Source organism: Hemitrygon akajei, chromosome 6 (genome assembly GCF_048418815.1).
Source record: "Hemitrygon akajei chromosome 6, sHemAka1.3, whole genome shotgun sequence".
Lineage (NCBI taxonomy): Eukaryota > Metazoa > Chordata > Chondrichthyes > Myliobatiformes > Dasyatidae > Hemitrygon > Hemitrygon akajei.
The window spans coordinates 36,361,267-36,383,845 of NC_133129.1; the positions used below are offsets into that span (position 1 = coordinate 36,361,267).

Consider the following 22,579-nt stretch of genomic DNA (forward strand, 5'->3'; position numbering starts at 1 on the left):
AAAAGGTCAGGATGTCAGTCTTTTTTTCCAAAAGGTTCTATTGGGTTTCTTTTTTTAATATGGGTGCTTGTAAGGAGACGGATCTCAAGGATGTATATAGGACACTTATTTTGATAATAAATGTACGTTGTACTTTGAAGCCTTCAAAAATGATCAGGGTAAAATTCAAATTTGCCCTGTTTGCAAAGTGCTGAGTGGAAGCCACATTCATAATGACGTTGTCCAGGTCTGGTTGTTCTGTGAATACATCGCAATTTTGGACGAGAGCCTCATGGACAAATACAGCAGCGTCCCTTCATTTGACAATGATGTTGATGTTCTGATAGAGTTCTGAGAGTTTTGTGTTGGGGGAAGGGGATTTTTTTGGGGGTCGATGTTCCTGTTCCATTTTGTATGGGGGGGGGGTTTGGGGATGTCATTCTATTTTGTATGGGAGAGGGAGGTTTTGGGGATGTCATTCTATTTTGTATGGGGGTGCCGATGTTTCTCTCTGAACGACTTTCATGATCTTTCTGTGTTTTGTGGCTAACTGGAGAATACAAATTTCAGAGTTGTATAGGGATAAATGCCTTGATAATAAATGAATCTTTGAACCTTTGAACAGCCCTGAAGCTTTCAAGAAAGCTTTCTGATGCTTTTAGTTCTAAAGTTACCCCATCTATTAAATTTAATCTTATGATCAGCCAAGGACCTTTAGTTCTTGCCTGACAGCTCAGTGACTGAAAGCCATAACACTGCAGATGCTGGAATTCAGAAGGGGGAAAAAAGTACCGGAAACATCCCATCAATCAGGCATCGTCTGCAGAGAGAGGAATGGAGTTAAGTTTTGCGTCAATAACCCTTCATCAGGATGATAAAAGCAAGTTTGCTTTATTTTGCATAGAAAGTGGGCCAGAGGGGCATAGGACCTATGTGCAGCAGGCTGTTCTGCAGTGATATACTTGTGCATACGGTGTGGTGGAAGATTCTTTAGTGTCAGTAGGTTTGAGACAGTGCTTGTGAGGAGAGGAGTATTGCTTGCTCTCACATCAAATGTCTCCAGAACTTTTGATCTGGGTTGTAACTAGACACCTTAATATCAGAGTTACAACTTTTGCATGTTTTTTTTTTGTTTTTTTTACGGTTTCTTTTTCTAAAAAGCCTTCCTCTTTTGCTCTTTCTCTCTCTATTCTTGATTGTCCACAATTTTAGCTGGGTGGTTTCTGCTGGCCAGATACTAGAAATGCACAGGAAATACTAGAAACTGGGGCCAAGATCTTTTGCCAGCTATTTGAAAATAAAGGAGGAACCACAAATGAGTTCAAATCAAACATTAATGAGGACAGCACATTAATAAGTGGGCGAGAGCCAAAGGAGAGCCATACACCACGATCACTTAAGTGTGTGCAACCACAAATCCCCAGACACCAGATACATCTTAATGTAAGTCTGCAGGCAGATGGACACTGTTCAGAGAGCCAGACCATGAGCTTAGAATGTTTTTATACAACCCAGACCATGAGCTTAGAATGTTTTTATACAAACACAACCTTGTTTTTTCCTTCTTTCTGTGGAAGATGCAGAGGCGAACAAGGGGAAAGAAAGACGAAGCTTTCATGAATAGTGTGCCTTTCGTCACTTCAGGATGTACCCTGACTCTTGAAACCAAGGAAGTATTTTTGATGTGGGATTCACCAGGCCAGTTGCACATGCAAGAATCCCCGGAGAGCTGTGTGATACTGAGCAGATAATGCAGGGCAGACTACATAGCCTGATGCCAGGGCTCATCTGGAACCTATCTGCATCTTTCTGTGGAGTTCCTAGGACCCAGCGCAGCCAAGCGCAACATGCTCTTGTTACGTACATGCAACCCTGTGAAAGTTTCAACAACAATAGGACACACCAGGAGTCTGATTTTGCTGTTAGCAAAACACTACTTTATTAGTAACTGTCATATAGAAACTTAATCAGGTAATCCAAGGGTTAGCTGTGTTATGCATATATGGGTGTAAATATATAATTCCCCAAACTTCTCCAAGCTCAGGTGGTAAGTGATACAGTGTTACGATGGTATGTAAGAAAATTCAGTTCAGATGCACAGGTTAATTAATGCGAGATGTTTGCAATCCAAAGGCTAATGTTGTGAGAAGGCAATTACATCGATATTCCACGACAGCAATACAAAATAACAATCGCAGTAGGTTTTGTCTCCGAAGTTGTTCTACTCCACACACACACGAAGTATCACCGACAGTGATCTTCAACGAATATCCGTTCAACACAAGTGGTACCACACCCAAATTCAGCTACAGGTCATCCCAAAGTGGTGGCCACAGGATACTCAAACAGAATCCACGTTTGGATTATCACCACCAGTAGCTCATCACAAAGGGGACCATCCTCAAGGGAACCACCACCCAGGCAAGGGTCGACACACTGGTAGATTCCAGAAGGTTACCCAAAACACACAACATGATAGCCACTTAACCAGTTCCACGACATGTGAAATAACTCCGACAGTGATTTGCCACAGGGGTGTCTTTCTTCAATGAATTACCACACCCAAACGAGGGTAAATGCACACATGGTTCTCACAAAGAGAACCCACTCCTGTGGATTAACTAAGTGACAACCACACTTTCATGGCCGAATGGAAACAAACTCACCCTCACGAGCTACTTAGAGAGAGAGTCCAAACAGTGATCTCTTTGTCACTAGGTTTCTTCTGTTTCAAACCTTCTCTCCTCCCTTCTCTCTCTGCAAGCTTTTTCTAGTTGCAGAAACGTGAGAGTCATCTATCGATCTGTGGATCGATCTCAACTCACCCCTTTTGGGCTACTGAAAGTTTAAACCAGCGACCGACTCATTGGTGTCTTCCATTGACTGAATCCATCTTGTCTCTACTCTGTGTCTTTCTGTGTGTCCTTGTATATTCAAACAAGCTGCAGAGAAACCATAACATCGATTGTCCATCAAATAACTCCACCTCTCGCTCTCGCTCTCTGGAACAGCTCACACAGTGTCCAAAAGTCACTCTTATTCTCCCGGTGTTTTAAAGTGACAGTCCACAGATAAAACAGACCCTAGGGGTACATAACAGTCTTACGTGGCCCCTTAAGCGCCAACTGCCAAAGCGCTCCACTGTCCTCTTCCACGTAAAGTCCAACAGGACACCACAAACTTCCACAGGCTTCCCAGCTCTCAGACTGGGAATTCTGGCTGATCACCCTGCAGTGGGTTTAAACTATTCAGTCACAGCAACACACGCAAAATGCAGGCCAGGCAGCATCAATGGAAAAAAGTAAACGGTCAACGCTTCGGGCCGAAATCTTCCATCAGAACTAGAAAGGAAGAGGAGAAGTGAAAATAAGAAGGTGAGGGAGGGGAGTTACAGCAGTCCTATTTTGTGTTTGTCCGTCTGTGCGTGTATTTGAAGCATGCTTGTGTGTCTTGTGGCTAATAAACATTAAAAATACAAACATTTTTAATTAATATATTGATTTTTTTTTATCAAGACCCAAGTGATATTGAATATTTGTGAATGTCAAACGCTCGACGTTAGCAACAGTTCAGTGAGCCTGAGATAGGACTCCATTAGCTCTCAATGTAGCAGAGAGTTCAGCCAGCTTCTGCACTGAGACTACCCTGATCCCAGAAATAGATTGCCCCAGGAGCCAGCCTGAAAAAAATCCAAGTCCAAGGCTATGCATGATCTAGCCCCTCTTGGTCAAGGGGTAGAAGATAGCCAGAAGTGAACTGCCCTGAGCTTCTTCAAAGTATTGCCACAGGATCCTTAATGTTTCATTGGGAATTCATGCAGAGCATCTCAAACAAAATGTAGCACCTCTGACAATCCAGCTGTCAGTGCCTCACAGGAGCAAGAGCCTGAACCTGCTCAGATCCTTGGGACAGGAATTGAACACACAGTCTTCTGGTCCGTAGGCTGGGGTGCTGATGCATTGTTGCAGCTGGCAAAGGATGGTGTGAAAGTAGGCCCCGGGCTGTGGGGCACTGAAAGAAAAGACAGGATGCAACCCCAAAGGACCCAACCAGCAATTAAGTCTGTCGCCATTTGAGAAACTGCTCTGTAAAGTCTGGGCATGGGTAGTAGTGGCAAAGGGGACTCAAAACTGACTCAATGGCAGGAAACCAACAAAAATGTTTTGGCAGCTGGTGGTTCTGTACTGTTGGTTTGCTTTTCATGGTAGTTATATTTTCTCATAGCTTCTAATGATGTTGAAAGAGGCCAATCAGCCTATTGCTTTCCTGTTTCCCATGTAAATTATTGTCTCTCACTTACCAACATAAACCCACTGCCCTTCACACAGTTCTCCTGCTACCTGGCTACACTAGGAGAGATGGTGGTAAAGGAATAAAAGGAGAATGTAGAGGAGCAGGAGAGAGGAGTGCAGAATAATTACTTGAAGCTGCTGAGCTTGGTGTTGCAATCCAATGTTATAACATAACCTTTTCTCTGTTCAGTGGGATCAGATGTACTGCAGTCCTTGTAACAAAGATACTCCTGATGTGGGTTCCTGGTCTTAGACTCAGTGCTGAAGTATATCTGAGCAAGACGATGTGTGTTACATCGAAGGGAAGTTGCAGGTGATGTCCATCTTCTCCTGGGTGATAAGGACATGGATTTGGGAGATGCTCTTGAAGAACCCTTGGCAAGTTGTTGCAATGCATTTTGCCTTTGGCACACACAATAGCTGCAGTACAGTACATTAAGTAGGTAAGACATGTAAACATTTAAAACTAGTGTGAGGAGAAAGAACTAGTGTCATTAGGCAGAAAGATTTTCATGGATGTAGTAGGCCAAAAGAACCCATTTGTGTGTTTTGTACCACATGATAACTTTATGACTGTACGTCTGAATAGATGCAGGGCATGCCACCCTCAATACATGAACTTCCAACTTTCATTAAGTAGCCTTAAATTGACACATCACCCTCATTCTGGAAAACATACAAATTAACCTGTCTGCTATTAGATTTTTGCTACTGAAGCAATGCTTTGTATTTATATCCATTGTTGTATCTTCTGCATAATTCAGCAGGGAAAACTGCATGTATTGCTTCACGCATGACTTACCTAATGTTGTGCACATAATCTTAAAACCACGTATACGTTCAGAAATACCACCACCTGCAATGTTAACTTCAGGTTTCCAGCATTCACACGTGTATTCTCTACTTCACTAAGTATTTCTGTCACTGTGTGAAAGGACCTCAACTCACTGTTAATATCATGGATGCACAAAGTTGTTTGAAATCTAAGGCCTTACTTGCTGGTGCAGCTTCACTCAAAGCCCCAGACACAAGAAATTTCTTGTTTCGTTGAGGTCATCGAAGCTCACTCCTGGCTTTGACTCCATTCATGGCAATCAGGAGTATCTCACTTCACACACCTCAAAGTTCAATGTTTAAAGTAAATTTACCCACACCACCAGGTTCAGGAACAGTTATTATCATTCACCCACCAGGCTCCCGAACCAACATGGTTCAACATTGGTTGACGTGGTTCATTCACCTCTACACTGAGCTAATTCTGTGACCTATGGGTTCATTATCAAGGACTCTACAACTCATGAACAAGAGAAAATCTGCAGGTGCTGGAAATCCAAGCAACACACACAAAATGCTGGAGGAACTCAGCAGGCCAGGCAGCATTTATGGAAAAGAGTAAAGTCAATGTTTCAGGCCGAGACCCTTCATCAGGACTGAAGGAAAGAGATGAGAAGCCAGAGTAAGAAGATGGGGGAAGGGGAGGAAGAAGTATTGTTAGTATGTGATAGGGGGAAGGGGTGAAGTAAAGAGCTGGCAAGTCGACTGGTGGATGAAATAAAGGACTGGAGAAGGGAATCTGAAATGAGAGGACCTGCGTTGCATCCACCAGAAAAAGTGGGATTTCCCCATGGCCACCCATTTCAATTCCAACATGTCAGTCCATGGCCACACTCAGGCTACATCCCCACTAGACCGGATAATTTTGAAAATGCCAGTTTCATGTAAAAATGATAGGCGTCCACACTGTGTGTTTTTGAAAATATCTCTGTCCACATTGAAACGGAGATTTCGGCGAATCTCCTCCTACTGGGCATGCGCAGGACACATCTACCGAAAACAAGTGACATGTTTGGTGTCGAATCTCGCCGTGTAAGTGCGCGTTTGTGTAGTTACAGACTAGAAAAACTTAAAATGATGGACAGCTGTTGGCTCTCGCGCAAGAGGACTTGAAAGTAGAAAGAAAACAAATACTGGAGCGTATGGAGGCAACCGACAGGGAGTTCACAGACAGATTGACCCGGCTGATGACGAACATTGAAAAACTGACTAACTCTGTTGCATTAATAAAGCACCTTGTTAAATGTATAAAACATGTCTGCATCAGTATTATCTTGTATTTCCATACAATGTTACATTAGGCTGTTACACATCTATTGTCAGAGAAGTACTTGCATAAATAGGTAAACTACCTTCATACGAGCAAGGACTGAAAACAGGACAAAGTGAGTATACCTATTTATTCAGTAAGTTATGGGTCAAAGTATTTGTTGAGTACATTTCTAACTCTTCTGGCTTCTGTCTCATTGCCGTCTGTTCTGAAATTGTTAGGTTGCGTTCAAGAATACAACGAAATAGCGCGCTGCCGTCTGACAGCGTTTTCAGATTTCTCCAGTTACCCCGTCCACACTGATCTGGCCAATCCGGCGTTTTCAAAATTACACTCTTTGGAGAGCGTTTCTGAAAAGTTCCGGTTTTGGGGGACGAAAACACTGTTTTAGTGTGGACGGAGGGTCAAAACGAAGAGAAAAAGCTTTGGTTACAGATTTATCCGGTATAGTGTGGATGTAGCCTCAGGTTGGAGGAGCAACACTTTATATTCCATCCTAGTAGCCTCCAACCTGATGGCATGAACATCGATTTCTCAAACTTCCAGTAATTTCACCCTCTCCTTCACCATTCCCCATCCCCTTTTCCCTCTCACAACTCATCTCCTTACCTGCCCATCAGCTCCCTCCGGTACTCATCCGCTTTCCCGGTCCTCTGTGGCCTCTGTCCTCTCCTATTGGCTTCCTCCTTCTCCAGTCCTTTATCTCTTTCACCAATCCACTTTCCAGCTCCTCACCCCTCTCCTCCCCCAGTTTCACCTATCAACTATTACCTTGTACTTCTTCTTCCCCTCCTTTCAGCTTCTTACTCTGTCTTCTCATCTCTTTTTTCCAGTCCCAATGAAGGGTTTCGGACCGAAACATCGACTGTTTACTCTTTTCCATAGACGCTGCTTGGCTTGCTGAGTTCCTCCAGAACTTGGTGTGTATTTCTCTACAACTTACGTTTTCAGTGTTACTTACTTACTATTTATTTATCATCATTATTTTTTTTTGCATTTGCACAGTTTGCCTTTGTTTGCAAATTGGTCGTTTGTCTGTCTTTGTGCATAGCTTTTCATTACTTCTGTTGGATTTCTACTTTCAATGTGAATCCAAGAAAACGAATCTCAGGATAGTATTCAGTGACATGTATGTACTTTGTTAATAAATTTACTTTGAATTTAAATTCCCTAACTTTCATGGTGGGATTTAACCTCCTGTGTTTGGATCACCAATCCAGGAATTTGGTTACTAATCCAGTAATTTAATCACTCTGTCACTTTACCCCTTAAAAATAACAAACAGAAAAGGCTGGAAACAGGCATCAGCAGAACATGAAAAGACCAATGAAATGGGCAAATACATAGTGGGTGCAATCAAATGCTGAGAGATGTGAAGTGATACATTTTGGGAGGTAGAATGAGTAGAAGCACTATAAAATTATCTGGATTTAAAGAGAATGCTGGGTCAGTGGGATCCTAGAGGTCCACAAATACAAGTTATTGAAGGCAGTGAAAAAGTGTTAAAAATTCACGTAATCAGAGAGAGGGTTAACACCACACTTTAGGAAAGAATCTCATGGCTTGAAGAGGGTGTAGAGGATATTTATTAGAGCTGTAACAGCCACAAGTTATGTGGGGAATCCAGTGGTTTTCTGTCAGTGCAGAGAAATTGAAGAAAAAATTTGTTTGAACTCTAACATAATAAATGAGGTTAGAGGATTGAGGAGAAGGTGTTTTTACTGAAGGAAAGGTCAGGAACAGAGGATAAAGATTTAAGATGATTGTCAAAGTATCCAAAAGCAACTCGAGGAAGCCTTTTTATGCACAGTGAGTTCTTTTGATCTGGGATACCTTGTCTGAGATGCCAGTGGAGGCAGCTTCAATCTAAACTTTTGAAAAGAAGTTGGATAATCAAAAGGGGAGAGAATTACTGGGGCATGGGGAAAGACCAGGGAGTGGATTAATAGCCAGCTCTAACAAAGAGGCGAGCATGATGAACCAAAGGCTTCCTCCTGTGCTGCATTTTCTGTGATTCCAAAGCAAGCTAACAGTCTGTCCTGTCCTCAAGCTCTCGGCTGTGAAAGGTACGGTTTGACGGATGGAAATTTCATTCAGGCTCCATTCCAGAGACCCGGCCACATAATCCAGGCTGACACTCCAGTGCTTTAACAAGGGAGCCCGTCATGCACAAATTGACTGTGGTATTTCCTCCATTTCAACACAGAGGAAATACTACAAAAGCTATTCAGTGGCTGCTTGTAAAGCAGAACAGGATGTTCTGAGTTCATGGACCCTGTCAGACGTGGCTCACCCTTCTCTGGGTTCATATTCCACTCCGGAGGTCTGAACTCATCGTTCAGACTGATTCTCCAGTCCAGTACTGGAGCAGTGTTACAGGTGCTGTCAATAGGATAAGGATTAACTGACCAAAGAGCAAGCACAGGAGATACTCCACCTGCCTTTTATCTTCAGTGCCCAGAATACCAAGCATTCTCTTCAGTTAAAAGAACGATTATTTTGTATTTATTCCAATATTCAACATTCAGGACATGGTCTCCTCCATTCTGGGGAAACCAAGTGCAGATCCGGCATTATTTTGCAGACCATAAGTATTCCTGCTGAGAGTGTGACCCCATGATTTTGGTCACCTGAGAACACACACAAAATACTGGAGGAGCTCAGCAGGTCAGGTAGCATTTACAGAGAGAAATAAATGTTTTGGGTCTGGTGATGGGGGGGGTGGGCGGGTGGTCAGACTGGCTCCTTCCCCCTTCCTTTCCAGTTCTGATGAAGTGTCTCAGCCCAAAACATTGGCCCTTTATTCACTTCTGTGGATGCTGCCTGACCTGCTGAGTTCTTCCAGTATTCTGTATGTGTTGCTCTGGATTTCTAGCATTTGCAGAATCTCTTGTGGCTTTGACTTTGTTCACCTGTCACTTCCCACTCTAGCCTCCCTATCCTCAGCCTCCTATACTGGTCCCATGAAACTCAAAGCAAGCTCAAAGAACAACATCTCACCTTCTCATACTGAGGTTATTGTCATGAGCACAAGTAGAGTGAGGTACAGGTACAATGATAAAAAAAATAGATCCAAATGCAGTTTTAACATAACATAACAAACATTTGAAACAAAGTACAAAGCAGTAGGTACTAGTAATCAGGGAAAAAGTGAGCAAATAAGACCATATGTCTTATGGTCTAAAAACAGTAGCTACTAGAAATCTAGAGTAAATTGAGAGAATTTTGGAAAGACTCAGTACGTCAGCAGGATCTATGGAGAAAGGGACAGTTAGTGTTTTAGGCTAATCATTTTTCATCAGGAAGGCTACGCCCGATGAAGTTTTATTATCCTAAACACGTACTAACAATTGATTTTGGCACTGGAATATTTTTATTGCTGTCACGTGTACTGAGATACAGTGTAAAGCTTGTCTTGTATATTGTTCATACAGATAAAAGCATTACGCAGAGCATTGAGGTAGAACACGGTGAAACGGTAACAAATGATAGCGAGTATCATCCACAGAGCAAGTGGGGTGCAAGCAAGCTATAATAAAATGTAAGGTCATATTGAGGTGGATTGTGAGGTTAATGATTCATCTCTCATAGCAGGGAATCATTTACAGTAATAGTCCAATAACAGTGGGAGAGAAGCTGTCTTTGAGCCTGTGCTTTATGACTTGTATATCTTCTGCCCAATGGAAAGGGGGAGAAGAGAGAATGTAGAGAATGGGTAGGGTTATTGACCCTGCTGGCTGCTTCACCAAGGTATCGAGGACTGTAAATATGTAAATACAGCGGGAGGCTGGCTCTCGTGATGTGCTGTGCTGTGTACACAACTCTCTGCAGTTGGTTGCAGTGCAGAGCAGTTTCCAGATCAAGCCCATTCTTCTCTCCACAGTTACTTCCAGCATCTTGTTCACTATGTTTTATTTCTTTACCCTTCCCTCCCAGTTATAGTGGTCATAACCTATCAATTCCATAGAAAATTTGCACTTGGTAGGATTTTAAATCTTCAAATACCAGTAATTCTCTCAAGTACAGTTTAATGATTGGTCATTGCAAATGCAACCTTTATCATGAATTAAAGCCCTTTTTTCTCTAACTCACACAGAAAGCACCTAGGAGACAGCCTAGTTTACAAAGTCCAAAGATGGTTGGTAGGTTAACTGGTTATTGTAAGTTGTCCCATGATTAGGCTATGGTTAAATTGGGGATAGCTGGGCTCGAAGGGCCGGAAGGGCCTGTTTCATGTTGTATCTCCAAATAAAATAAAGTCCTGCTTCATTCTTAAAGTGGATATCATGTAATATTCATTGAATTAGTGTATCTACTGTTCTCCAGTGCTTCACCAGTTTCTTTCCAACATCTTAAGGTCCAATGAAGGATCTCAGCCCAAAACATCAGCAGTTTATTCCTCTCCATACTTACTGCCTGACCTGCTGAGTTCCTTGAGTATTTTCTGTGTGTAACTAGCATCTTCAGAATCACTTGTGGTTATTGAGGTTTGTGTAGGCTAATGATAACTTTAGGCCCCAAGTGGAGCCCTTCTTTCATTAGATATGCAAAATTATGGTCAAAAGGTTTGTTTTCAGATATGAGTTTTGGTTGTTACTGCACTCTTGGTAGTTTAGGGCTGCTTCTTTGTATTGTGTTGTTTCTTTGTCAGACTTCCCATGAGAAATTCCTCAGATCTCATAGATGAACTATAAATGATATGTCACCATTGAAAACTCATAATATGTGCTTACTCTACCTGCTCTTCCTTTGCCACTGACATAACTTTGTTGGAAGTCTTGTCTACACAGTCAGTATCAGTGTTACATTGACACTGCAGCCATGTCACAAGCATTCATCTGGAACCAAAGCTTCTAATACAGAGAACACACACAAAATGCTGGTAGAACACAGCAGGCTAGGCAGCATCTATAGGGAGAAGCACTGTTGACGATAGTAAGAGTCTTACTATCTTTCCTTTCGGTTTGTCCTGACGAAGGGTCTCGGCCCGAAACGTCAACAGCGCTTCTCCCTATAGATGCTGCCTGGCCTGCTGTGTTCCACCAGCATTTTGTGTGTGTTGTTTGAATTTCCAGCATCTGCAGATTTCCTCGTGTTTGTTCTAATACAGAGGATGCCTTTCATTGGCACATGCTGCAACTGAAATAATGCCCACCATGTTGTTAGAGACACAAAAAGGAACTTCAAATGCTCACCCCTGAAAGAGTTGCAATGTCTTTACGTTTTCAAATAAGGCGTGTTGATGCCTCTTGTTGGATTGATTTGCTTCAGACTGCATTCTGGGAAATTGAATCCATATGCAAGCTAACTGTTTGCAGGTCCCAACCAACACAATGTTTCCAAGTGTGGATGTAGAGAGAACATGAAGCTTAGTTAACAGTGGGGTGGAGAGAAGGGGAATACAACTCTACCATTCATGTTCTCAATATTATTTACTTTCTTCTTCATTTGCAGTTCGTCTTCCTTTTGCACATTGGTTGTTTGCCAGTCTTTGTGTGTAGTTCTGCACTGATTCTTTGTACAGTTTTGGTCTCCAGGGTTAAGGAAGGACATCCTGGCTGTAGAGGAAGTGCAGCGTAGATTCATGAGGTTAATTCCTGGGATGTCCGGACTGTCTTATGCAGAGAGGTTAGAGAGACTGGGCTTGTACACACTGGAATTAAGGAGATTGAGAGGGGATCTGGTTGCAACATATAAGATTATTAAGGGATTGGACAAGATAGAGGCAGGAAATATGTTCCAGATGCTGGGAGAGTCCAGTACCAGAGGGCATGGTTTGAGAATAAGGGGTAGGTCATTTAGGACAGAGTTAAGGAAAAACTTATTCTCCCAGAGAGTTGTGGGTGTCTGGAATGCACCACCTCGGAAGGCAGTGGAGGCCAATTCTCTGGATGCTTTCAAGAAGGAGCTAGATAGGTATCTTATGGATATGGGGACAAGGCAGGAACAGGGTATTGATAGTAGATGATCAGCCATGATCTCAGAATGGTGGTGCAGGCTCGGAGGGCCGAATGGTGTACTTCTGCACCTATTGTCTATTGTCTATTGTCTATTTCTCTGGTCTGCTGTGAATGTCAGCAAAAGATGGATCTCGAGGTAGTATACGGTCACATACGTGCAATGGCCACTTTATTTGGTACCTCCTGCACTCATTAAAGTGGCCACTGTGTGTATGTTTGTAGCCTTCTGCTGTGTAGCCCATCCACCTCAAGGTCTGATATGTTGTGCATTCAGAGATGCTCTTTTCTGCTCACTACTGTTGTAACGCGTGGTGATTACAGTTACTGTATTGTTCTGGTCAGCTTGAGCCAATTAGGCCATTCTCCTCTGACCTCTCTCATCAACAAGGCATTTTCACCCACAGAACTGCAGCTCACTGGATTTTTCTTTTGTTCTTCGCACTATTCCTTGTAAACTCTAGGGACACCAACAATTATTCCTCAGTCAAAGTCACTTACATCATTCCCACTCTGGTGTTTGATCTGAACCTCTGAGCATGTCTGCATGCTTTTATGCATTGGGTTGCTGCCAGATGATTGGATGATGAGGTATTTGCCCTAACAAGCTGGCGTACAGGTACAGCCAATAAAGTAACCATTGAGTATATTTATACTCTGATAATAAATTTACTTTGATCTTTGAATCATAATACAGAGATGGAATTTTATGCTAAAGAGAGATGCAGAGATATAAAGTGGAGAGAACAAAGGAAAGTTTAATGACGATAAAGATTTATATCTGAATATTTCATCACTGTTCCTCGATGAAATCTATCCATTAATACAAGAACTCATTAGACTCAATCCAATTAAACAATGTTATTTGCGTATAGCAAAGCAAAGAAGGCAGTTTACAATGGAGGTCTGTTTTGTTATCAAGCAAGTATTTGCAGAGAAATTGCGTGTCTTTTAAGACTGACGCTGTTCCAACAAAAGCCAATTATAAAAAATTTAGTTAATTTCAATTGTTTGCTTGAATTAAGAATAAAAAATCTAATTCATAATTTGGATTGTAAATCATTTCAACTTATTATTAAGTTTGCCAAGACTGGTCTATTTAAAATAATAATTTTAAGTCATATAGCACATGATGGATAAAAATTTGTTTATTTGGTCTGTATTTCCACTATAATGCACTTGCGATGAATTTCCTCTCTGTTGTACAGGACAGCTTTGAAAAGATTACTTGCAAAGAATTTTGGATGGAAGTTGTTTCCTTCTCAAAATCTGCTCTCAAAGGACTTTGCCTGGAATGTTCTTGTTGCTCCTGAATAAGCTTCCCATCGAGGAACTCGGGCTCAAAGTTGATGACCTGGAATTTGAGCTTCAAACACTGCAATGCATTAGGAAGGGGAAGTGTTGCCTGAACACTGTGTTTCAAGTGGCAGTCACACCCATTAGGTTAACTACTTCAAACTCAGTCTGTACTCAGGGACGAGGGGGTTTGAGAGAGGCGGGTAGGAGGATCCAAGGTGCAGAGCTGAAGGAGCTTGCCCAACAGATCTGAGATTGTTGCTCCCAGTGCAGTGGGAGTGGGGACTGTAGGAAGGATGAACAATCTAACCATGGCACCGTGGTTCAAATAGCAGTTCAAGAGAGGCGGTGGGGGAGGGGAGGGAAGAGAAATGTAGTTGCAATTGGGGACAGTGTAGTCATGGTATTAGATGCAATTCTCTGTTGCAAAGATTGACAGTATCAAGGGCTGAGATGCCCATGTTCGAGACATCTCAGTTTCAGATGAATTTGGAGTGGGAGGGGAAAGATCCAGTAGTCATAGTCGATGTGGGTACCAGCGATGTAGGAAGAACAAGGAAAGTGGTTCTGCTGAGGGAATTTGAGCAGCTAGGGACTAAATTAAAATGCAGAACCAAAAAGGTAGCAATTTGTGGATTGTTACCTGAGCCATGTGCAAATTGGCACAGGCTTTAAACAAAATAGTAGGGGTCTGTGTCCATCAGCTTGGGAAAGCATAGATAAATTAACAGGAAGAAGAATGCTGGTTCAAGATTCGAAATACAACATTGTTTAATGTAATTTCCCAAACACATGTGTAAAGGAAAATGAAAAAAAAAATGTTACTCCGGATCTGATGCAGCACAAAAAAAACACAATAAGATAACAAACACAATAATAATAAAAACCACAATAAAAATAAATAAGTAAGATAGCTTAGACGCACAGATTGATTATATGTCCATAAAGTGAGGCTAGGCAAAGGAGTTCTGTACTTAAGGTGACTGACAGGAAATTATAAAGTAGTGGTGGTGGGGGTGTGGAGAGGTGGTTTAATGGGTGGGGGTGTTGATCAGCCTTACTGTTTCTGGTGGTCCTGGTGTGGATGCTAAGGGAGTAGAACAAACAGTCCATGAGCAGGGTGGGTGGGATCCTTCATCATGTTACTGGCCCTTTTCCAACACCTTTCTGTATATATGTCCTTGATGGTGGGTAGGCTGTTGCCAATGAAGTATTGGGCAGTTTTGACTACTCATTGTCTGTCGCCGTGCAGTTTCTGTACCAAGCAGTGAGGCACCTTGTTAGGATCCTCTCTACTGTGCACCTGCAGAATGACATGAGTATCGATGTGCATAGTCCAGCTCTCTTCAGCCTCCTCAGAAAGTAGAGGCATTGGTGAGATTTCCAAAAGGACTTCACTCCAGGGTGTAACTGATGAGATTATGGAGGCATTGGCAGTGATATTTGAAGAATCACTAAATTCTGCAATGTTTCCAGAGGACTGGAAAGTCAAAAGTGACACTCTACTCTTTAAGAAGTAAGAAGGGAGAGAGGCAAAAGACAGGCAATTATAGATCAGTTACTGGTTAGCAAGACGTTAAAATACATTATTAGGGATACATTGATCAGGTACTTGGATTCCTATGTTAATGTGAGCCTAAATCATCATGGTTTCTATAAAGGGAAATGTTACCTGACAAATCTGTTGGAATTCTTTGAGGAAGTAATAGACAGAATAAGCAAAGGAGAGTTGGTGGATAGTGTTCACTTTGATTTTCAGAAGGCCTTTGACAAGGTGCTGCATGTGAGGCTGCTAAACAAGTTAAGAGACCATGGTATTACAGGGAAAATACTAGCATGGATATAAGATTGGCTAACCATCAGTTCAAAGATTGGGAATGAAAGAGGCCACTTTTGGCTGGCTGCTGGTGACTAATTTTATTTTGCAGGGGTTGGTGTTGGGTCTGCTATGAAGATCATCAACTTTGAGCAGCAACAGACAAAGAGCATTGCCATACAATTTGGTGGAAGGAATAAATGCATAAACTATTTTCTAAACATGGAGAAAATTCAAAAATCAGAAGTCCTAAGGGACTTGGGAGTCCTAGGACCCTAAAGATTAACCTGCAGGTTGAGTTGGTAGTAAAGAAGACAAATTTTGAGAGGACTAGAATATAAAAGCAAGGATGTAATGCTAGGACTTTATAAGGCATTGACTAGACCACATTTGTAGTATTGTGAGCAGTTTTAGACTCCATATCTAAGGAAGAATGTGCTATCATTGGAGAGGTTCTGGGGAAAGTGAACAATAATTATCCCGGGAATAGCACTGGGCCTGTATTTGTTGTTCAGAAGAATGAAGGGAATCGCATTGAAACCTGCCATATATTGGAAGGCCTAGATGGAATGAAGAGGATGTTTTCAATAGTGAGAGAATCTAGGATCAGAGTGTACAAGTCTCAGAGTAGAAGGACGTCCCTTTAGAACAGAGGTAAGGAAGATGAGGTCAGAAGGTGGTGAATCTGTGGAATTTATTGCCATAAGCAGCTGTGGAGGTCAAGGTATATTTAAAGTGGAGGTTGATGTGTTCGCTATTAGTAAGGGATCAAAGATTACAGAGAGAAGGCTGGAGAATGATTAGATTAGATTAAATAAAATTAGATTAGTTTCAATTAGATTAGGTTAGATTAGGGGGGGGGAAGCCGGAGCATGTGGAGGAAACCCACATGATCACAGGGAAAACACACAGACTCTTTACAAACAGCAGCAGGAATTGAACCCCAGTCAGTGATCAATGATGCTGTAGAGCATTGTGCTAACTGCTACAACACTGTGCCATACTGTGGGGTTGACAAACATGATTGAATGGTGGAGCAGACTTGTTCAACCGAATGGCCTAATTCTGCTCCTATCTCATGGTCTATAAGCAAAAGTAAGAACCCAGAGGTTTCTATGTTTGAGATTGCCTCCCTCCCCACCTTGTCTTACTCTCAACACATTCAAATGTCTACTGCCAATTTGCCTGTCCTTGACCATGTACTTAGATGCTCTATTGCTTCAATTGAAAATTGTCATCCTCAGGTTCAAATACTTCCATGCCTTTGTTTATAAATTCCTCTAGCTAGCCCTTTATCCTCCCATTGTGCTGTGTTATAATCATAGAGCCCAAAATTGGTGACTGCCTTCAGATCCCAATGCACTGGAAAGTTCTTCCTGAACTTCACAGTATTACCTACATCTCCTTTGATTCCCATTTTCTTGGTATATCCTCCTCTTTCCATCTTCTTGTCCTTTTCATGCTTAAACATGTCAATAAAATACCCTGAAGCTATTTTGTACAGTAGAAGTGCTGTAACATTTCTAAGCTGTGGTCTTCTGTTATCAACACCTGACCACTCAGCTGCATGATTGATGACTGTGTAACAAATTAACAGCTTCTCAAAGTATAGAATGTTATTCTTCCAGATTTTGGCCATTGAATTGGAGACAAAAGAAAGGTTCAGTTCCATTGCAAGTATTCGTATTGTCATAACAGACATAAATGATAACCGCCCGGTGTTTAACCAGGATTACTTTGTACTGGAAGTGCCAGAAGATAGCGCAAATGGCTACAATGTGACTTGCATTACCGTAAGGAGCTGCAGTGAAAATATTTTTACATGATATTTCAGAATCCTTTACATACAGCATATTAATCCATTTTTTTAATGTTCCCAAAGGCTACAGATGAAGACAGTGCAAGTTTTGGTGAGATAACCTACCAACTTTTTGGATCGGACAGTGTGTAAGTTTCCCAATCTTTACATCTAGCTAACCATGGTGACACTGCTCACGCCAGGCTCAATATCAAATCACCAGTGGTGACAATTCAACCAGTGTTGAAAGCCAAGTCATGTGGTTGGAATCTCATATTCCTAAGGTTAAACAATCACATTTACAGATGTATTTGTATTTGTGGTGAGTTGGACGAATGGCCTTAGGGAATGAAATGATGTACCATTAAAAAAGAAAGACAACCATTTGAACAAATACTTCATATGTATCATCAAATGTATATTCCTCTTTGAACTGAACTAAATTGAACATTCATAGACTGTTTCAAGGACTCTGCGGTTTGATGATTAATATTCTGTGTATTACTTGCTCACTTTTTGCAGTTTTTGCGTGATTTGTTCTTCTTTTCTGTGCGCTGGGTGTTTGATGTTTTCTTTCAATGGGTTCCATGGTGTTGCTTTGTTTTGTGGCTGCCTGTGGGAGGACAAATCTCAAAGTTGTATACTGCAAACATACCTTGATAATAAATGTACTTTGAATCTTTGAGGGCAAAACCTCCTCTAGAGAAATGTACAACTATGGCAAATCAGATTGAATTAAAAGAACAGCTTCATAATGTTGCTAGAATGTGCAGTGAGGCAAAGGACTGGGAAGGATGAGGAAGAAACTGATAAAGAAGGAGAAGGTACATGGTTAGTCTATCAGGAGACATAAAAACAAATAACAGGAACTTCGACAAGTGTGTTAAAGTAAGAGATGAGTGAACGCCAGCATGAAGTTGCATTGGAGACAAAAACAAGAGAAATTATAATGCAGAGTAGGGAAATATCAGCAATGGAAAACAGTAATTGTGAATTTGTTTTCAGAGGAGAGATGCAAAGAACTTACCAGAAACGACCAAATAGACCAAAGGGACTGATGAGGGTAAACGTTAAATCAATTAACACCAACAAAGAAAAAGCACTGAAAAGTTGCAAAACCCACTGGAGTTCTTGGACTCCATTTGTGTGTGTTTTTTTTTAAGATTTAACTGCAAAGATAACCAAGGCTTTGATTCACAGAAATCCCTTGTAAATCGAGCAATTCTCTTAAATTACGAGGTAATAAATATACCTCTCTTATCGTGAAAGGAGAAAGGTTGAACAGGAAATAATAACTCAGTTAGCCTGACATCAATAGTGGCTGAAAGATAGCATTTATTATTTTGGCACTTGGAAAATCACAGTATGATTAAGCAAGTCATGAAAGGAAAAATAAAGGAAAGGTTGACAAATCTATTGAATTTATTTAAGGGTTTAACCAAAAGGATGGATAGCTACTGGTTATGGCATACTTGCGCTTTCTAAAGTCTCACATAGCAAGTTTCTACATAAGCTTAGGACTCAAGGATGTAGTCCATGGAGAAGACTGGTTAACAATTATTCTCCTTTATGACACTCCAGTGTTGCAATTTAGGGTGCAGATGATCAAGTGGTTTTCTAACAGGATCAGATGAACTTAACAATCTCCCAAACTCAGTCCATATTGAGCTCAGTTACAGCTTTTAAATACCAGAATTATGATACAGGAATTAGCAAATAGATTTTCCTGAGATAGCGATTTTTTTTCTTGCTGTAGCTGATAAAGCCACTAAGCTCCTGTTACTCACTGCCACCTCTCCCAAAAAATCCATAAATTGCAGATTGGATAAGAGATTGAAATGGATAAATATCTTTGTTTCAATGTGACTATTCAAAATTTTTTGACCAGAATCAAAATGATGGTCAGTAATTACTAATCGGATATCTGTTTCTGTTTTGCTTCAACCGTGACAGGTTGCAGACATTTGATGTGGACCCACTACTTGGGATGTTCTTTGTAAAAAATAAAACCCTTTTGGACAGGGAGAGAAGACCTCAGTTTTTTGTCACGATACAAGCCAGAGATGGTGGAGGTCTTACAACCAGTGCACAAATAGACATTTCCATCTCTGATGTAAATGACCTAGTGCCTGTTTTCCAGAGAAATAGTTACAGTGGATTTATTAAGGAAAATGAGGTTAAAAATATTGTCCAGGTTCAGGTATGTAGTAAATTCTCAATAATTCATTCCAATTTTTGAATGATTAATGTTGTGTTTATGATCCAGCTGTCCACTGTTGCTTCAGCATTTTGTCGTAAGATGAGAAACTAAGATTGTATTTTACAGAATTTAGAAAGTTAATTTGATCAAGGTTTTCAAGACATAAAAAAGTATATTTTGGAGATATTAGTTGTAGAGTTATAGAACAAAACAGCCCCTTCAGCCCATCTAGTCCATGCCAAACTATTAATCAGCTTAGTCCCATCAACCTGCTTCTGGACCATAGTCCTCAATACCCCTCCCATCCATGTAACTATACAAATTCCTCTTAAAAGTTGAAATTGAGTCTGCATCCACCACTTCTGCTGGCAGCTCGTTCTTACCCTCATCAACTCTGAGTGAAGAAGATCCCCTTCGTGTTCCCCTTAAGCATTTAAACTTTTGCCAAAACCATGACCTCGAGTTCTAGTCTCAGTAAAAGAAAAAGCCTGCTTGCCATTTACCCTATCTAAATCCTCATAAATTTGTGTACCTCTGTCAAATCTCCCCTCATTCTCCTGTACTCTAGGGAATAAAATCCTAACCTATTCAACCTTTCCCTATAACTCAAGTCCTCAAGTCCTGGCAATATCCTTGTAATACTTCATATATTGGTGAAGAATTTCTGTAGTGTGAACTTAGACTTAAGCTTCAGAAATTGTTTAAAAACACTTCTACAGCCAGAAATTTTAAATTCTATCCTGTTCTTATCGGACTTTTGAATGGACTTCTCATACTCTAAAGGACAACCCCCTGATCTCCAAATCTACCTCACTGTGGTCCTTGCACTATATTGGTCTACCTGCATTGCATTTACTCTGTAAATGCTTGCAATTGCTTATTTATTTATTGTTGTCGTTTTTTCATTTTGTATTTTTATAGATCGTTGTCTTCTGCACTCTGGTTGAATGTTCAAGTTGGGTGCTCTTTCATTGTCTCTGTTATGGTTATTATTTTATAGATTTATTGAGTAAGCTCACAAGAAAATAAACCTCAGGGTTGTATATAGTGACTTTGAAGTTTGAACTATAACACTATGGTTTGCCGTGTTTTCTTCTTTACTATGTATTTATTTATGGAATTATCTCTATGGATGTTTTGAAACTTAAGCATTTCACTGCATCTCGGTACATCTAACAATAATAAACCATTCCAATTCCAAAATATGGAATTGCTTGAGCAAAGAGCAACTAATTTTTTTCAAATTCAGTCATTCGTGGGATAATGATGTTGCTGGAAAGATAAGCATTTATTACCTCTTCGTAAATATCCCTTGACAGAAAGGGAGTTCTTGTCAATACAGAGAGCAGATAAGAGTCAACTCCTCTTCAGGGTTTACTGCCACGTTAGGGCCAGACTGGTAAGCATATCAAATTTCTTTCCCTAAGGGATGATAATGGACCAAGTGGATTTTGTAATTAATTTCTTGGTTGCTATTATTGATTATTTTTAATTCTAGATTTATTTATTCACTTAAATTTAAATTTCCCAACTACTTCAATGGGATCCAAACTCAGTCTCTGGTGAAGAGACTTGACAGCTGCTTTGCCACAGTGTTTGACCAATTGTTTAGTACTTGTCTGTGATTGATGCTGTTGAACCGAAACTATTAAGGGATCAAATTCAGCTCCTTTTCCCGAAAAATGGAAAATACTATGGCTTTTCCCTCTTGGAATACTGCAGTAATTTAATCACCATAGGACTCTAATGTTTTGGTTAGGTTTTCATCAGAAAGTGTGGAAGCCCTGGAAGTAGAGCTTTGCATCTGAATTCTTGTTTCAAGAATCATACTTTCTTATCATTGCCAGAAATATTTTTATTACAGGACTTCACAGAGTAGAGGCAGGCAAACCTCACCGGTGTACCACAAAAGTGCTGCCGAGTGTTTTATTTATTCACCTAAATGAGGCCAGGAGTCTTGACATTGTAATACGTTGTTACAATGCTGCAAAGTCTCCAGACCCCGTCACTGAATCACTTTGACCTGTTGAGTTCCAGATGCAATTTGTGGTGTCTTACATGAGAAGCATAGATATGCCAAACTACATCAATGAGTTGATCTTTCCCTTTAATTTTCCTTGTAGTAATCAATGTGGGCAATCTAGTCTAAGGCCTGTCCAAGAGTATGCCATTGAGTGTCAAAAGACTCGGGAATATAGTTATACTGTGATTACTGTGAGTGTGATTAATGGTTCAGTTAACTTCAGACTCTTTTAAAGGAGTTTTAAATTTTTAATAAAGGTCACAGATTACCTAGAGGATTAAGCAATAATAAAATGCTTATTAGTTTATTACAAAGTTACAATTACAACATGACAGTTAATCTATGGCAGCTGACAGAAATCTCCACTCACTCTCTCTCTCTCTCCCTCTCTCTCTCTCTCTACTTCTCTTGAAATCTGTAGTTTGCTTTGTTCTGTCCCCTCCACCTGAATGTGGTGTTGAGTGAGCCTAAAATTCTTTATAGATGCAGTTAATGGCGTGGAAATTCTCAAAGCTATCACAAATTTAGCTACTGGTGGAAGAGTTGGGCTGAAGGCCTGGTTTCCGTGCTTTACGCCTTTATGACTCCAAGGCAGCTACCATGATGGATGTTCCACCTTAGGTACCCAAGTAGGAACACTTCATGTTTTTAACTAATTTCTGTGGGACACATCATCTCCAGTTCCTTATCAACCTGATGAATGCTTTGCCAAAGGATGTTCTCTGGCCTTGTACACATTCCACTGATAATTTCTGTAAATAATTTCATTATACCTTCCAGGGTCACACTGACAAAGCCAAGACGGATGGATGGTACGAACAAGCTGTAACCCGCTTCAAATGAGTTTTCTAATAACCACTCTTGACAAATCATTGACTCCCAATGAGCACAAATTTCTTCCAAACTAGTACTTATTAGAAGACTATTTATTATTCTTGGAATGAACTGTCCCATGCAATCTGTTTCATCAGTACAGGGTTTTTGATCTCATACTATTCACTATAAGTTGGACCATGATATGATATTTTCCAGTTCACTATTCTCGGATAAAGAACTCAAAATCAGGCAATGAATTTGCTATGGAAGTAGCAACTTTACAAGGCCCTGACAAGGT

General features: G+C 40.8%; 1 protein-coding gene across 13 annotated transcripts in view; it reads left to right on the forward strand.

Moving 5' to 3' along the window:
- LOC140728956 (cadherin-related family member 2-like) overlaps positions 1-22,579 on the forward strand; it is a 134,600-nt gene that overhangs the window by 45,401 nt on the left and 66,620 nt on the right. For 11 of the 13 annotated variants that reach the window (XR_012099222.1, XR_012099221.1, XM_073048095.1 and 8 more), the window contains 3 exons: positions 17,073-17,237; positions 17,327-17,391; positions 19,196-19,442. Coding sequence is in view for 11 of the 13 variants with exons in the window: in XM_073048095.1 (XP_072904196.1) it covers positions 17,073-17,237; positions 17,327-17,391; positions 19,196-19,442 (477 nt within the window). In the remaining 2 variants the exon portion in view is untranslated. The remainder of the gene's footprint in view (positions 1-17,072; positions 17,238-17,326; positions 17,392-19,195; positions 19,443-22,579) is intronic. The other 2 variants (XM_073048098.1, XM_073048103.1) reach the window with 1 other exon arrangement.